The sequence below is a fragment of the Bombina bombina genome, chromosome 7 (assembly GCF_027579735.1).
Source record: "Bombina bombina isolate aBomBom1 chromosome 7, aBomBom1.pri, whole genome shotgun sequence".
NCBI lineage: Eukaryota > Metazoa > Chordata > Amphibia > Anura > Bombinatoridae > Bombina > Bombina bombina.
Window position 1 is genome coordinate 34,425,575 of NC_069505.1, and position 18,604 is coordinate 34,444,178.

The following is an 18,604-nucleotide window of genomic DNA, read 5'->3' on the forward strand; positions in this document are numbered from 1 at the left end:
CTTAACGTTTTACAAGGTGTTCCATTTGAACCCCTTCATTCCATTGATATAAAATTGTTATCGTGGAAAGTTCTATTTTTAATGGCTATTTCCTCGGCTCGAAGAGTCTCTGAGTTATCAGCCCTACATTGTGATTCTCCTTATCTGATCTTTCACTCAGACAAGGTAGTTCTGCGTACTAAACCTGGGTTCTTACCTAAGGTAGTTACTAACAGGAATATCAATCAAGAGATTGTTGTTCCATCCTTGTGTCCAAATCCTTCTTCAAAGAAGGAGCGTCTTCTACACAATCTGGATGTAGTTCGTGCCCTCAAGTTCTACTTGCAGGCAACTAAAATTTTCGCCAAACTTCTTCCTTGTTTGTCGTTTATTCTGGACAGAGGAGAGGTCAAAAAGCTTCTGCTACCTCTCTCTCTTTCTGGCTTCGTAGCATAATACGTTTAGCCTATGAGACTGCTGGACAGCAGCCTCCTGAAAGAATTACAGCTCACTCCACTAGAGCTGTGGCTTCCACTTGGGCCTTTAAGAATGAGGCCTCTGTTGAACAGATTTGCAAGGCTGCAACTTGGTCTTCGCTTCATACTTTTTCCAAATTTTACAAATTTGACACTTTTGCTTCTTCGGAGGCTATTTTTGGGAGAAAGGTTCTTCAGGCAGTGGTTCCTTCTATATAATGAGCCTGCCTATCCCTCCCGTCATCCGTGTACTTTTGCTTTGGTATTGGTATCCCAGAAGTAATGATGACCCGTGGACTGATCGCACATAACAGAAGAAAACATAATTTATGCTTACCTGATAAATTCCTTTCTTCTGTTGTGCGATCAGTCCACGGCCCGCCCTGTTTTTTAAGGCAGGTAAATATTTTTTAAATTATACTCCAGTCACCACTTCACCCTTGGTTACTCCTTTCTCGTTGATTCTTGGTCGAATGACTGGGACTGACGTAGAGGGGAGGAGCTATATCAGCTCTGCTGGGTGAATCCTCTTGCATTTCCTGTTGGGGAGGAGTTATATCCCAGAAGTAATGATGACCCGTGGACTGATCGCACAACAGAAGAAAGGAATTTATCAGGTAAGCATAAATTATGTTTTTACATAAGTACAAACTATACTGGGCTATATCTCTTGTACACCTCTTACATAAGTACAAACAATACTGGGCTATATCTCTTGTACACTTCTTACATAAGTACAAACAATACTAAGCTATATCTCTTGTACACTTCTTACATAAGTACAAACAATACCGGGCTATATCTCTTGTACACCTCTTACATAAGTACAAACAATACTGGGATATATCTCTTGTACACCTCTTACATAAGTACAAACTATACTGGGCTATATCTCTTGTACACCTCTTACATAAGTACAAACAATACTGGGCTATATCTCTTGTACACCTCTTACATAAGTACAAACAATACTGGGATATATCTCTTGTACACCTCTTAGATAAGTACAAACAATACCGGGCTATATCTCTTGTACACTTCTTACATAAGTACAAACAATACTAAGCTATATCTCTTGTACACTTCTTACATAAGTACAAACTATACTAAGCTATATCTCTTGTACACTTCTTACATAAATACAAACAATACTGGGCTATATCTCTTGTACACCTCTTACATAAGTACAAACAATACTAAGCTATATCTCTTGTACACTTCTTACATAAGTACAAACAATACTAAGCTATATCTCTTGTACACCTCTTAGATAAGTACAAACAATACCGGGCTATATCTCTTGTACACTTCTTACATAAGTACAAACAATACTAAGCTATATCTCTTGTACACTTCTTACATAAGTACAAACAATACCGGGCTATATCTCTTGTACACTTCTTACATAAGTACAAACTATACTAAGCTATATCTCTTGTACACTTCTTACATAAGTACAAACAATACTAAGCTATATCTCTTGTACACTTCTTACATAAGTACAAACTATACTGGGCTATATCTCTTGTACACTTCTTACATAAGTACAAACAATACTGGGCTATATCTCTTGTACACCTCTTACATAAGTACAAACAATACTGGGCTATATCTCTTGTACACCTCTTACATAAGTACAAACAATACTGGGATATATCTCTTGTACACCTCTTACATAAGTACAAACAATACCGGGCTATATCTCTTGTACACTTCTTACATAAGTACAAACAATACTAAGCTATATCTCTTGTACACCTCTTACATAAGTACAAACAATACTGGGCTATATCTCTTGTACACTTCTTACATAAGTACAAACAATACTGGGCTATATCTCTTGTACACCTCTTACATAAGTACAAACAATACTGGGATATATCTCTTGTACACCTCTTACATAAGTACAAACAATACCGGGCTATATCTCTTGTACACTTCTTACATAAGTACAAACAATACTAAGCTATATCTCTTGTACACCTCTTACATAAGTACAAACAATACTGGGCTATATCTCTTGTACACTTCTTACATAAGTACAAACAATACCGGGCTATATCTCTTGTACACCTCTTACATAAGTACAAACAATACTGGGATATATCTCTTGTACACCTCTTACATAAGTACAAACAATACCGGGCTATATCTCTTGTACACTTCTTACATAAGTACAAACAATACTAAGCTATATCTCTTGTACACCTCTTACATAAGTACAAACAATGCTAAGCTATATCTCTTGTACACCTCTTACATAAGTACAAACAATACTAAGCTATATCTCTTGTACACTTCTTACATAAGTACAAACAATACTAAGCTATATCTCTTGTACACTTCTTACATAAGTACAAACAATACCGGGCTATATCTCTTGTACACTTCTTACATAAGTACAAACAATACCGGGCTATATCTCTTGTACACTTCTTACATAAGTACAAACAATACTAAGCTATATCTCTTGTACACTTCTTACATAAGTACAAACAATACTAAGCTATATCTCTTGTACACCTCTTACATAAGTACAAACAATACTGGGCTATATCTCTTGTACACTTCTTACATAAGTACAAACAATACCGGGCTATATCTCTTGTACACCTCTTACATAAGTACAAACAATACTGGGATATATCTCTTGTACACCTCTTACATAAGTACAAACAATACCGGGCTATATCTCTTGTACACTTCTTACATAAGTACAAACAATACTAAGCTATATCTCTTGTACACCTCTTACATAAGTACAAACAATGCTAAGCTATATCTCTTGTACACCTCTTACATAAGTACAAACAATACTAAGCTATATCTCTTGTACACTTCTTACATAAGTACAAACAATACTAAGCTATATCTCTTGTACACTTCTTACATAAGTACAAAACAATACCGGGCTATATCTCTTGTACACTTCTTACATAAGTACAAACAATACCGGGCTATATCTCTTGTACACTTCTTACATAAGTACAAACAATACTAAGCTATATCTCTTGTACACTTCTTACATAAGTACAAACAATACTAAGCTATATCTCTTGTACACTTCTTACATAAGTACAAACTATACTGGGCTATATCTCTTGTACACTTCTTACATAAGTACAAACTATACTAAGCTATATCTCTTGTACACCTCTTACATAAGTACAAACAATACTAAGCTATATCTCTTGTACACTTCTTACATAAGTACAAACAATACTGGGCTATATCTCTTGTACACCTCTTACATAAGTACAAACAATACTAAGCTATATCTCTTGTACACTTCTTACATAAGTACAAACAATACTGGGCTATATCTCTTGTACACCTCTTACATAAGTACAAACAATACCGGGCTATATCTCTTGTACACTTCTTACATAAGTACAAACAATACTGGGCTATATCTCTTGTACACTTCTTACATAAGTACAAACAATACTAAGCTATATATCTCTTGTACACCTCTTACATAAGTACAAACAATACCGGGCTATATCTCTTGTACACTTCTTACATAAGTACAAACAATACTGGGCTATATCTCTTGTACACTTCTTACATAAGTACAAACAATACTGGGCTATATCTCTTGTACACTTCTTACATAAGTACAAACAATACTAAGCTATATCTCTTGTACACCTCTTACATAAGTACAAACAATACTAAGCTATATCTCTTGTACACTTCTTACATAAGTACAAACAATACTGGGCTATATCTCTTTTACACTTCTTACATAAGTACAAACAATACTGGGCTATATCTCTTGTACACCTCTTACATAAGTACAAACAATACTAAGCTATATCTCTTGTACACTTCTTACATAAGTACAAACAATACTGGGCTATATCTCTTGTACACTTCTTACATAAGTACAAACTATACCGGGCTATATCGCTTGTACACCTCTTACATAAGTACAAACAATACTAAGCTATATCTCTTGTACACTTCTTACATAAGTACAAACAATACTAAGCTATATCTCTTGTACACTTCTTACATAAGTACAAACAATACTGGGCTATATCTCTTGTACACTTCTTACATAAGTACAAACAATACTGGGCTATATCTCTTGTACACCTCTTACATAAGTACAAACAATACTGGGCTATATCTCTTGTACACCTCTTACATAAGTACAAACAATACTGGGCTATATCTCTTGTACACCTCTTACATAAGTACAAACAATACTGGGCTATATCTCTTGTACACCTGTTACATAAGTACAAACAATACTGGGCTATATCTCTTGTACACCTCTTACATAAGTACAAACAATACTGGGCTATATCTCTTGTACACCTCTTACATAAGTACAAACAATACTAAGCTATATCTCTTGTACACCTCTTACATAAGTACAAACAATACTAAGCTATATCTCTTGTACACTTCTTACATAAGTACAAACTATACCGGGCTATATCTCTTGTACACTTCTTACATAAGTACAAACAATACTGGGCTATATCTCTTGTACACTTCTTACATAAGTACAAACAATACTGGGCTATATCTCTTGTACACTTCTTACATAAGTACAAACAATACTAAGCTATATCTCTTGTACACTTCTTACATAAGTACAAACAATACTGGGCTATATCTCTTGTACACTTCTTACATAAGTACAAACAATACCGGGCTATATCTCTTGTACACTTCTTACATAAGTACAAACAATACTGGGCTATATCTCTTGTACACCTCTTACATAAGTACAAACAATACTGGGCTATATCTCTTGTACACTTCTTACATAAGTACAAACAATACTGGGCTATATCTCTTGTACACTTCTTACATAAGTACAAACAATACTAAGCTATATCTCTTGTACACTTCTTACATAAGTACAAACAATACTGGGCTATATCTCTTGTACACTTCTTACATAAGTACAAACTATACCGGGCTATATCTCTTGTACACTTCTTACATAAGTACAAACAATACCGGACTATATCTCTTGTACACTTCTTACATAAGTACAAACAATACCGGACTATATCTCTTGTACACTTCTTACATAAGTACAAACAATACTAAGCTATATCTCTTGTACACTTCTTACATAAGTACAAACAATACTGGGCTATATCTCTTGTACATCTCTTACATAAGTACAAACAATACTAAGCTATATCTCTTGTACACTTCTTACATAAGTACAAACAATACTGGGCTATATCTCTTGTACATCTCTTACATAAGTACAAACAATACCGGGCTATATCTCTTGTACACCTGTTACATAAGTACAAACAATACTGGGCTATATCTCTTGTACACCTGTTACATAAGTACAAACAATACCGGGCTATATCTCTTGTACACTTCTTACATAAGTACAAACTATACCGGGCTATATCTCTTGTACACTTCTTACATAAGTACAAACAATACTGGGCTATATCTCTTGTACACTTCTTACATAAGTACAAACAATACTGGGCTATATCTCTTGTACACTTCTTACATAAGTACAAACAATACTAAGCTATATCTCTTGTACACTTCTTACATAAGTACAAACAATACTGGGCTATATGTCGCTTCTGTTTCCTTTCTTCTGCAGATTACTGATTTTTTTTTTTATCTTGGCCCATGATCCACCCACAGATAGCTCTCTGGACCTGGATTTCATCTATACATCCTGCTGATTTATAATCTACTTTGGTTTACGGGACTTAACTCATTTTATTTTTATATAAATAACTAGATTTGTGCTAACATACAGTAAATAAAAATGTAAAGAAGTCTGAACCAGGCGAGGATATAAACCGTATATATAACCTGTTACAAGGACGATATTGATAGACTGAAATCGCACACACAGTTTAAAGCATTAACATAGAAAATATATATTTATATATATATATATATATATATATATATATATATATAGTGCCCTAGATCAATATAATGAATTAATAGATAAAGAATGAGAGTATGGTTGACTAATGTGGTAACACTACAGTAATAATAAAAGATAAAACTGGAATATTTCAATAAAAACAGAGATAAAAATGGTAGTGATGATAAAATTGAAATAAACAGTCCCGTATATCAGGCAAATGTAACAATAAAAATAAGATTTTTTTTATTGCTGATCACAGAATTTGAAGGCAGCAGAGCATGTAATCTGTCACTGTGACCTGACATATGTCTCTGCATTTGGTCTTCTCACAGGACCCTCATCCTCCAAGATGGAGGCGGAGGCAGACTCTGCGGCGGAGATGAACGGGCAAGAAGAGGCTGACAGTGATGGGGAGGAGACCGCCAGCCAATCGGACTCCGAGGAGGAGAGTTCAGGTAGGTGTTTTACATAACGTACCGGAAATTTATCTGCTAATTACCCTACTGTCATCTGCTGATCACACAGCATGGCACCTTATTGGCACACACAGACGGCCCATCTGGTTATATAATTATATACATCAGTGAGATTCTGTATGGTGCGTGCGCCTCTCTCCTACTGCACGTACACATCTGCTGATCACACAGCCTGGCACCTTATTGGCACACACAGACGGCCCATCTGGTTATATAATTATATACATCAGTGAGATTCTGTATGGTGCGTGCGCCTCTCTCCTACTGCACGTACACATCTGCTGATCACACAGCATGGCACCTTATTGGCACACACAGACGGCCCATCTGGTTATATAATTATATACATCAGTGAGATTCTGTATGGTGCGTGCGCCTCTCTCCTACTGCACGTACACATCTGCTGATCACACAGCATGGCACCTTATTGGCACACACAGACGGCCCATCTGGTTATATAATTATATACATCAGTGAGATTCTGTATGGTGCGTGCGCCTCTCTCCTACTGCACGTACACATCTGCTGATCACACAGCCTGGCACCTTATTGGCACACACAGACGGCCCATCTGGTTATATAATTATATACATCAGTGAGATTCTGTATGGTGCGTGCGCCTCTCTCCTACTGCACGTACACATCTGCTGATCACACAGCATGGCACCTTATTGGCACACACAGACGGCCCATCTGGTTATATAATTATATACATCAGTGAGATTCTGTATGGTGCGTGCGCCTCTCTCCTACTGCACGTACACATCTGCTGATCACACAGCATGGCACCTTATTGGCACACACACAGGCCCCTCTGGTTATATAATTATGTACATCAGTGAGATTCTGTATGGTGCGTGCGCCTCTCTCCTACTGCACGTACACATCTGCTGATCACACAGCCTGGCACCTTATTGGCCCACACAGACAGGCCCCTCTGGTTATATAATTATATACATCAGATACTGTATGGTGCATGCGCCTCTCTCCTACGGCACGTACACATCTGCTGATCACACAGCCTGGCACCTTATTGGCACACAGACAGCCCCTCTGGTTATATAGTTATTTACATCAGTGAGATTCTGTATGGTGCGTGCGCCTCTCTCCTACGGCACGTACACATCTGCTGATCACACAGCATGGCACCTTATTGGCACACAGACAGCCCCTCTGGTTATATAGTTATTTACATCAGATTCTGTATGGTGCATGTGCCTCTCTCCTACGGCACGTACACATCTGCTGATCACACAGCATGGCACCTTATTGGCACACACAGACGGCCCCTCTGGTTATATAATTATATACATCAGTGAGATTCTGTATGGTGCGTGCGCCTCTCTCCTACGGCACGTACACATCTGCTGATCACACAGCATGGCACCTTATTGGCACACACAGACAGCCCCTCTGGTTATATAGTTATTTACATCAGATTCTGTGTGGTGCGTGCGCCTCTCTCCTGCTGCACGTACACATCTGCTGATCACACAGCCTGGCACCGTATTGGCACACACAGACAGGCCCTCTGGTTATATAGTTATTTACATCAGATTCTGTATGGTGCATGCGCCTCTCTCCTGCGGCACGTACACATCTGCTGATCACACAGCATGGCACCTTATTGGCACACACAGACAGGTCCCTCTGGTTATATAGTTATTTACATCAGTGAGATTCTGTATGGTGCATGTGCCTCTCTCCTACGGCACGTACACATCTGCTGATCACACAGCCTGGCACCTAATTGGCACACACAGACAGCCCCTCTGGTTATATAGTTATTTACATCAGATTCTGTATGGTGCATGCGCCTCTCTCCTGCTGCACGTACACATCTGCTGATCACACAGACAGGCCCTCTGGTTATGTAGTTATTTACATCAGATTCTGTATGGTGCATGCGCCTCTCTCCTACGGCACGTACACATCTGCTGATCACACAGCCTGGCACCTTATTGGCACACACAGACAGCCCCTCTGGTTATATAGTTATCTACATCAGTGAGATTCTGTATGGTGCGTGCGCCTCTCTCCTACGGCACGTACACATCTGCTGATCACACGGCCTGGCACCTTATTGGCACACAGACAGCCCCTCTGGTTATATAATTATTTACATCAGTGAGATTCTGTATGGTGCATGCGCCTCTCTCCTGCGGCACGTACACATCTGCTGATCACACAGCCTGGCACCTTATTGGCACACACAGACGGCCCCTCTGGTTATATAGTTATTTACATCAGATTCTGTATGGTGCGTGCGCGCCTCTCCTGCTGCACGTACACATCTGCTGATCACACAGCCTGGCACCTTATTGGCACACACAGACAGGCCCCTCTGGTTATATAGTTATTTACATCAGATTCTGTATGGTACGTGCGCCTCTCTCCTGCTGCACGTACACATCTGCTGATCACACAGCATGGCACCTTATTGGCACACAGACAGCCCCTCTGGTTATATAGTTATTTACATCAGTGAGATTCTGTATGGTGCATGCGCCTCTCTCCTGCGGCACGTACACATCTGCTGATCACACAGCATGGCACCTTATTGGCACACAGACAGCCCCTCTGGTTATATAGTTATTTACATCAGTGAGATTCTATATGGTGCATGCGCCTCTCTCCTACGGCACGTACACATCTGCTGATCACACAGCCTGGCACCTTATTGGCGCACACAGACAGGCCCTCTGGTTATTTACATCAGTGAGATTCTGTATGGTGCATGCGCCTCTCTCCTGCGGCACGTACACATCTGCTGATCACACAGCATGGCACCTTATTGGCACACACAGTCAGCCCCTCTGGTTATGTAGTTATTTACATCAGTGAGATTCTGTATGGTGTATGCGCCTCTCTCCTGCTGCACGTACACATCTGCCTTTTTTGTCTAACCATCCTAAAGGACATAAGCACAAAGTCGCACTCTAGCCACGCAATGTAGTTGATAGTGGCATACACAAGTATTCACCAATCGGTATTTATTTGTCTCTGTCTTAGAGGCTGCAGTGTGTTGATGAGGCACATTAAATTTATATTCTAGTTGTGGCTCTTGTAGGTTGTGTAACATATTTTGATTGACTGAAGTTACTGGGAACTCCTGACCTATGTTACCATATCTGTATAGCTGTTATTTAACACCTGTCTCCTGCTTTTTGACAGATATGGACGACATGGATTGCGAGCGGCGCAGAAACGAGTGTCTGGATGAGATGTGTCACCTGGAGAAGCAGTTCTCGGAACTGAAAGAGAAGTGTGTACTGTGTTTGTGGAGGGGGGAGCTGTATAATAGCTCTGTTTATTTTTATGGGGGGGGCAATGAATACTATCTTCTTGAGCTGGTGACTGCTATGGGGGCAGTTGATAGTAATTCATAGCTGGTGGGTTCCGGGGGGTTTGATGGTAATTCTGAGCTGGCGGCTGCCCCGTGTGTGTGTGGGAGGGTTAATGGTAATTCTGAGCTGGCAGCTGCCCTGTGTGTGTGGGGAGGGGTTTGATAGTAATTCATAGATGGTGGGTGCCGTGGGGTTTGATGGTAATTCTGAGCTGGCGGCTGCCCCGTGTGTGTTGGGGGGGTTTGATAATTCATAGATGGTGGCTGCCCTGTGTGTGGTGGTGGGGGGGCAGGGTTAATAGTAATTCTTAGCTGGTGGGTGCCGGGGGGTTTGATGGAAATTCTGAGCTGGCGACTGCCCTGTGTGTGTGGGGGGTTGATAGTAATTCATAACTGGTGGCTGCCCCATGTGTGTGTGTGTGGGGGGGGGGGGGGGGTGCAGGGTTGATAGTAATTCTTAGCTGGTGGGTGCTGGGGTGTTCAATGGTAATTCTGAGCTGGCGACTGCCCCGTGTGTGTGTGGGGGGGTTGATAGTAATTCATAACTGGTGGCTGCCCTGTGTGTGTGTGCGGGGGAGGGCAGGGTTGATAGTAATTCTTAGCTGGTGGATGCTGGGGTGTTCGATGGCAATTCTGAGCAAGCGGCTGCCCTGTGTGTAGGGGGGCGGGGTTCATGGTAATTCATAGCTTGTGGGTGCCGGTGTGTTTGATGGTAATTCTGAGCTGATGGCTGTCCTGTGTGTGTGTGGGGGGGATGATAGTAATTCTTAGCTGGTAGGTGCCGGGTGTTCGATGGTAATTCTGAGCTGATGGCTGCCCTGTGTGTGTGTGTGTGTGGGGGGGGGGCAGGGATGATAGTAATTCTTAGCTGGTGGGTGCCGGGTGTTCGATGGTAATTCTGAGCTGATGGCTGCCCTGTGTGTGTGTGTGTGTGGGGGGGGGGGGCAGGGATGATAGTAATTCTTAGCTGGTGGGTGCCGGGGTGTTCGATGGCAATTCTGAGCTGGCGGCTGCCCTGTGTGTGTGGGGGGGTTGATGGTAATTCATAGCTTGTGGGTGCCGGGGGGTTTGATGGTAATTCTGAGCTGGCGGCTGCCCCGTGTGTGTGGGGGTTTCATAGTAATTCATAGCTGGTGGCTGCCCTGTGTGTGTGTGTGTGTGTGGGAGGGGGGGCAGGGTTGATAGTAATTGTTAGCTGACGGTGCCCTGTGTGTGTGTGTCGGGGGGTTGATAGTAATTGTTAGCTGGTGGGTGCCGGGGGTTTGATGGTAATTCTGAGCTGAACTCTTTGTTCCCAGGTTATTTAAAGAACGATTAAACCAATTAAAAGCCAAATTAGAGGAGGTGACATCAGGCCGAGCCCTGGAGTATATCAACCCCTTAGCTGAGCTACAGAACAACATGAAGATCCGCATTGAAGTTGCAGGTATTCCGTGACTGCGCTTGACGGTGACATTTCATTGGTTCCCCTTACTTACCGGTGTCTGAGCTTTGTTGCTTCATTATGAGGTCAGCATGGTCTAAACTAAGTACTTTCTGATAGACTTTGAGTTTGTTTACTGTATATTACACAGTTAACATCACTGGTTATACATTTTTGCATAAGAAGTGCTGCTTCAGATCCAGCATTTTGTTTCTCTTTATGAATTTGGCTCCATCTCTTGTCTTTATTTGTTACCTCATTACTAGATGTGTCGGCCACTAGTGCTTGTTCATTAAAGTAATAATAAAAACACTGCGTTTCACCCATTCTCATCGGGTCAGCGCTACATGTACGCCCAGCATTTTTAGTGCACATACCTTGTATGTAGTATACGTCATGCTGCATGAAACAACAAAGAGCTGTGGGCGGAGACTGTTAAAGCCTTAAAGTAGCAAAATAAGTGCACAGTGTGTTAATACGCCATGCTCCTGCGCAGGTATCTACAAGGGCTTCTGCTTGGACGTCATCAAGAATCGCTACGAATGTGAGATCCAGGCGGCCAAGCAGCACCTAGAGGTGAGACTGACATCGCATTGGCCTTAAAGGGACATTCAGATTTTTTTCTTTCTTTTACCTTAACAGGACAGTCTAGTCCAAAATAAACTTATTATTCAGATAGGACATGTAATTTTAAATCACTTTCCAATTTACTTTTATCACCAACTTTGCTTTGTTCTCTTGGTATTCTTAGTTGAAAGCTAAACATAGGTGGCTCATATGCTAATTTCGAAGCCCTTGAAGGTCGCCTCTTATCCGAATGCATTTTGACAGTTTTTCACCACTAGAGGGTGTTAGTTCATGTGTGTCATATAGATAACCTTGTGCTCACGCACGCAGAGTTACCTAGGAGTGAGCACTGATTGTCTAAAATGCAAGTCTGTCAAAAGCACTGAGATAAGGGGCAGTCTGCAGAGGTTTAGATACAAGGTAATCACAGAGGTAAAAAGTACATTAATATAACAGTGTTGTTTATGCAAAACCGGGGGATGGGTAATAAAGGGATTATCTAGCTTTTAAAACAATCACAATTCTGGTGTAGACTGTCCCTTTAAAAAGTGCACTTGATAAACTCCTGTTCCCAGATGTCCTTGCCCACCAGTAAGGCAGCAGGAAGGAACAATAGGCTGTGCACAAACATCCACTTCCTGGGAAAATGTTTAACCTGTAGAGCTGCTGCTGTTTTATGTCTGACTTCTGTGAGGTGCACGTTGTATAGGCGCACGTACTAGTGCCATAGTCGCCCTTTCTTGCCTGAGGGTGGGGAGCAGTGTCGTCCTCTGCCTGTCAGAGTGCGCTGTACCTATGATCGGTTTTCCCTCTAAGGCCAGTTTTGTGAGCAGCCCAGCAGTGAAACGGTTAATTAGAGCAATTAGCAAACACTACACAATGCAGAATGCAAGGTGTGGTTCCCTTATTAACCGTTTCGCTGTTGGACTGCTCACAAAATTTGCCTTAGAGGGAACACTGCCTATGATATTGGGATTTTACTTCTAATATTCACCAATCTCTCTTGCCTTTCTTTTCCATGAGAGCATACTGAGGTAGGAACGTGCACGTCTGACTATATGAATAATACAATTCCAAACACTATGCTTCACATGCATACTCATAAGCCTACCTCAGTATGCTGTTTAGAGTTTAGAGATGCAAATGATGAAAGGGTTTTCCCTGGTACAACATTCGTGATTCACGCTGTGCTGCTTTAGTTGGTTTAGCAGTTTCGCACATTTTCACGTACTGCGCAGTAATCTAGCTGTTTGTCTCGCTGTTCCCATTACAGAGTGAGAAGGTTCTCCTGTTCGATAACATGCAGTGTGAGCTGCTAGAGCGTATCCAGAGGCTGGAGGAGGACCGGCAGAGCATTGATATATCCTCAGGTGCGGAGCACAGACCTCTGTGTACATTCTCTAGTTGCTGAACCCAAGAGCTTACACTCTGTCCTTCTCTACATTCCCTGCAGAATGGTGGGATGAGGAACTGAGGTCCAAACGCAGCCGCAAGAAGTGGGATCCTTTCCGCTCTGAGAAGAAGAGGAGGGTCCCCTTGGTGTCTGGTATCCTTTTCCTGACTTACAAAGTGTCAAGTACAGGGGGCACACGAGAAACCTCTCAACCATCTTCTTTCTTATTAATCCTTTTTTAGCTTTTAAAGGAGCAGTATAATGATTTGTCATTAGAATGTTACATTTAACCTTTTCAGATCATTTAGTTTATTGTTAATTTATTCCAGCATATAGTGCGCAAATGTTTACAGATCGGCATCCGTTTTTCTCTCTGGATTGTCATTTTATCTGCATATAAGTTGCATATTAGCCAAATGTTGAAAATGTTACTTTAGAGTTAGGTGTTAGCTGATATTGAGGCTCTACCTTGGACTCTACCTAAGTATACCATTGGAAATTCTACATCATATTTTCACTGAACCTGGGATTACAAATTACACTCAACTGATAGGAACAATTTGTGACTTCTTACTACACCACGGCCAAGACCCCGCTGGACGCTTAGTGCCCCATTTGTGTACCAAGGTGGTGTAGTAGTGCTTTAGTGGTACTTTCTTTAGTGGTACATATATATCTATGTATATATCGCTTTTATTTGCATATTATTATCAATATTGTCTACTGTCACATCTTACCAGTCTTTTTGTATGTTGATAAGCATGGATCCATGTTAATGTACTATTTGAATATTCCACATAGGTACCTTTGCATATTGCATATTATTTATTGTTTTAAACTTTTGTTTTAATTATTGTTTTAATTGTTTTAACTGTCAACAATTATTGTGATTACTAAATACACGAGTACTACCTATTCACATCCTAGCCCACTTCTAGTTGAGGCGCTCAGGCTACATCCATATATTCTTAGAGTTCCTTATTGACAGCTAGAGGTCAAGACAGGCGGAACATATAGGATTACACAGGCGCTAGGTATATATTCCATCAATCCTTGATATTGAGGCACACATGGTTCGTTGTTAGTGAGCAGATGGTTTTATACTTGTACTGCATTATCCTACGAGCTAGGAGCCTAAAGTAAAATACTATTAGCTGGGATTTGTTGCACATAGTTGTAAGATCTCTCGGACATTGCTGTCATTTCCTTTTGGTTTTTCTCTCCCTCTGTCTCCTGCCACCGGCAACTGAACCGCTTCTTCCTTCTGTTGACAACTAAAATCCCATACACACACGTGTGATAGCGCAGCAGGATTGTCACATAAAATGCAGAGAAAATAATAGATTTTCAGAAGACAAATACTCTTATATGCTAAAAATATGATTTGTTTGCCCTCTATTACCTTTTAGCTAATAAATGGCGTCTAAAGGAGGGAATTATTGTATTGGTGTAAAAGACATTAAAGGTTCACCAACCCCAATCTTTTTTTTCTTTTATGATTCAGATAGAGCAGCAATCTCAAGCAACATTTGATTCTCTTGAGATCTTTATTTGAAAAAGCAGGAATGTAAGCTTGGGAGTCAGTCCATTTTTGGTTCAGCCACCAGTCACCAAGCGCTTCCCAAGTGCTGAACCAAAAACAGAATTTATTCTTACCGAACAATAAATTTCCTTTGTGCTGATGAAAGTCCAAAGCTTCATAACCTGTGGGATATATTCCAGCCTATCAGCAGGCGGTCAATAACTCTCAGCTTTAGCCCTTCCCACCCACTCTCCCTCCGCAGGACCATAAATAGGCCAGCTCCTAAGCTTACACTTCTGCTTTTTCAAATGATACCAAGAGAACAAAGAAACATTTGGGTTTCATATCCCTTGTGTGCGTGATAAAATCCTGAGCAGAGGATTTTTGTCTTCACATAATGAGTAGTTATACTGACAAGATACTTGAACGTTTCCCCCCGGTACCCAGTGTGTCGGGTGTTTATTGCTGTGGTTGAGGGGCAGATAGTTTGGTGATGTAGCGCTCTTTCAGCCTTTGTTGTGTTTCCATAACGATGTACCTAGGTCCCTACATTGTGTACATGTTGCGGGATTTGGACATCCTGGAAGACTGGACTGCCATAAAGAAGGTAACGGGGTCATGTGTGTGTCAGACAGAGCACCCTGACTAAGCACTAGGTTTTAGCTATTTGCTCTCAGGGTGCACTCGTCTTGTAGAGCCTGGGGTGGCAGAGCCGCACTGAATACTTTCTTTTGGTAGGTTGTGACCAGGTGCACAACCCCCCTTAATGCTCTAAGCTCTTTGTCAACACCTGCCGCTTCCTCATATTACAGTCTAGCCTTAGTGTTGATACCACTAGTATTGTAATTGCTCTCTTGTTGTCTATCTTACCGTTTTTGCCTCTCGTCTCTATCTCTCATTCTCTTGTCTATCTCTGTCTCTCATTCTCTGTCTCTCATTCTCTATCTCTCATTCTCTGTCTCTATCTCTCATTCTCTTGTCTATCTCTGTCTCTCATTCTCTCTCCATCTCTCATTCTCTGTCTCTATCTCTCATTCTTTGTCTCTATCTCTCATTCTTTGTCTCTATCTCTCATTCTTTGTCTCTATCTCTCATTCTCTGTCTCCATCTCTCATTCTCTGTCTCCATCTCTCATTCTCTCTCCATCTCTCATTCTCTCTCCATCTCTCATTCTCTGTCTCCATCTCTCATTCTCTGTCTCCATCTCTCATTCTCTGTCTCCATCTCTCATTCTCTGTCTCCATCTCTCATTCTCTGTCTCCATCTCTCATTCTCTGTCTCCATCTCTCATTCTCTGTCTCTATCTCTCATTCTCTGTCTCTATCTCTCATTCTCTGTCTCTATCTCTCATTCTCTGTCTCTGTCTCTCATTCTCTGTCTCTATCTCTCATTCTCTGTCTCTATCTCTGTCTCTCATTCTCTGTCTCTCATTCTGTCTCCATCTCTCATTCTCTCTCCATCTCTCATTCTCTCTCCATCTCTTATTCTCTGTCTCTATCTCTTATTCTCTGTCTCTATCTCTCATTCTGTCTCCATCTCTCATTCTCTCTCCATCTCTCATTCTCTCTCCATCTCTCATTCTCTGTCTCTATCTCTCATTCTCTGTCTCTATCTCTCATTCTCTCGTCTCTATCTCTGTCTCGCTCGCCACTCTCACTTGCTGTGTATATAACATATAAAACTTCTCCCCCTGTGTTTTCCATTCAGGCGAAGGCTGCAGTTTCACCACAGAAACGAAAATCAGACGGTGAGTGCGGTTTGTGGCCTTATGCTTGTGTGTTCTCCTCTCTAGCTACCCAGTTCCTGATGTTCGTCACACACCCCCTCCACTAACTCCCTGTGCTCCCCCTATAGGTGTGAAGGTTGAAAAGCAGCAGTTCAGCGCCCGCTGTGAGGACGGCTGTCTATATTACGAGGGCGAGAGTTTTACCAAAGGCGAAGCCATCGTACTACATGTGAAGGATGAACCTCCGTCACAGTAAGTTTTGTAAACCTCTGTCTGGACTTATCACAAACATTTTATTGCTCTTCTAACTAGTGATGTCACTTCTCCTTAGGGCGATTATCACCGCGGTGAGCACCGGAGAGGTCTGGCTGAGACGAGGTGACAGCAGCAAGACAAAGATCTACGTCTCGCAGCTACAGAAGGGCAAATACTCTGTCAGGAGAGCTGGGAAATGACGTACGGATATTTAATGGACATTGCAGGAAGATTAGTCCACAATGCTGTGTGTGCACAGGGGACGTGTGATCTGAGAACAAGACCTGTACGGATGCTGTGCAAAGGGCGGGGCCTGTAAGGATGAGGCGCATGGTGTGTGTAGGGTCTGTAAGATTGGCATATTTATGTATAGGATGCTGTGTGTGCAGAAGGGGAGTGGGCTATAGCTGAGAATGCTGTTTAGTTACCAGCTAAAATTATTTTACTATATTTACATTTTTTTCCCACAAACCTAAATATGTATTTTTGTAACTGCCTAAATTTAGTACCTAATAAAGAGCTGTGTTTATTCCTTTACTGTGTCGTCATGATTTACATGTCTGTTATTTACCATTGTTACATTAAAGGGACATTAAACACTTCTGAGATGGTAATATAAAATGATAAATTGTATATATAAAAACAACTCTGCAATATACTTTCATCATTTATTTTTTCCCCTTTTCCTGTAATCCTATTATGAAATTGTGAGCTTTTCAGTCCCTGTTAGAAATGGAAGTGCAGAACACTGTTAAATCCAGCACAACCATTGGCTGCACACTCTAGTGACCTATTTAGAACTGACCCTAATTGGCCACAGCAGATAATGTAACCTAAGTTACAACATGGCAGCTCCTATTGTTTTATAGACACTAAAACTTTACACTTATTTTGTCAATATTTACACAGCTAATGAAACTTTATAAAATACATAAACATGTTATTCTCAGGCTAATCTTTTACGTTTTTGAACACATCATTCTATCTAGCATTTATTTAATGTTTACTGTCCCTTTAAGGTAATCACCCTTGTCACTGTACATGGACTCCATACATTTTCATGTGAAACTCACTCTTTCATGATTCAGATAGGGCATGCAATTTTAAACAAATTTCCAATCAAATTTGCTTTGCTCTTTTGGTATTCTTTGTTAAAAGCTAAACCTAGGTAGGCTCATATACTAATTTCTAAGCCCTTGAAAGCCGCCACTTAGCTCAGTGCATTTTGACTGTTTTTCACAGCTAGAGGGTGTTAGTTCATGTGTGTCATATAGAATCTAGTGGATTTACCTAGGAGTCAGCACTGATTGGCTAAAATGCAAGTCTGTCAAAAGAAATGAGATAATTAGCAGTCTGCAGAGGCTTAGATACAAGGTAATTACAGATGTAAAAAAAGTGTATTAATTGTGTTGGTTATGCAGAACTGGGGAATGGGTAATAAAGGGATTATCCATATTTTTAAACCTTTCTGGAGTACACTGTCCCTTTTAAACCCCCCTCCCTTTTCTGGCTTTGTTACTCCTTTCAAGGTTATTATGGACAAAGCAAATAATCTTT

General features: G+C 41.0%; 1 protein-coding gene across 1 annotated transcript; it reads left to right on the forward strand.

Annotated features, from left to right (window-relative positions):
* Positions 1 to 6,671: 6,671 nt before the first annotated feature.
* Positions 6,672 to 17,584, forward strand: BRMS1 (BRMS1 transcriptional repressor and anoikis regulator). The gene is made up of 10 exons (XM_053720027.1): positions 6,672 to 6,794; positions 9,990 to 10,080; positions 11,460 to 11,587; positions 12,081 to 12,160; positions 13,425 to 13,521; positions 13,605 to 13,697; positions 15,609 to 15,673; positions 16,774 to 16,813; positions 16,921 to 17,044; positions 17,124 to 17,584. The coding sequence occupies exons 1-10, from the start codon at positions 6,689 to 6,691 to the stop codon at positions 17,245 to 17,247; spliced, it is 948 nt and encodes a 315-aa protein (XP_053576002.1). The 5' UTR covers positions 6,672 to 6,688; the 3' UTR covers positions 17,248 to 17,584.
* The last annotated feature ends 1,020 nt before the right edge of the window (positions 17,585 to 18,604 follow it).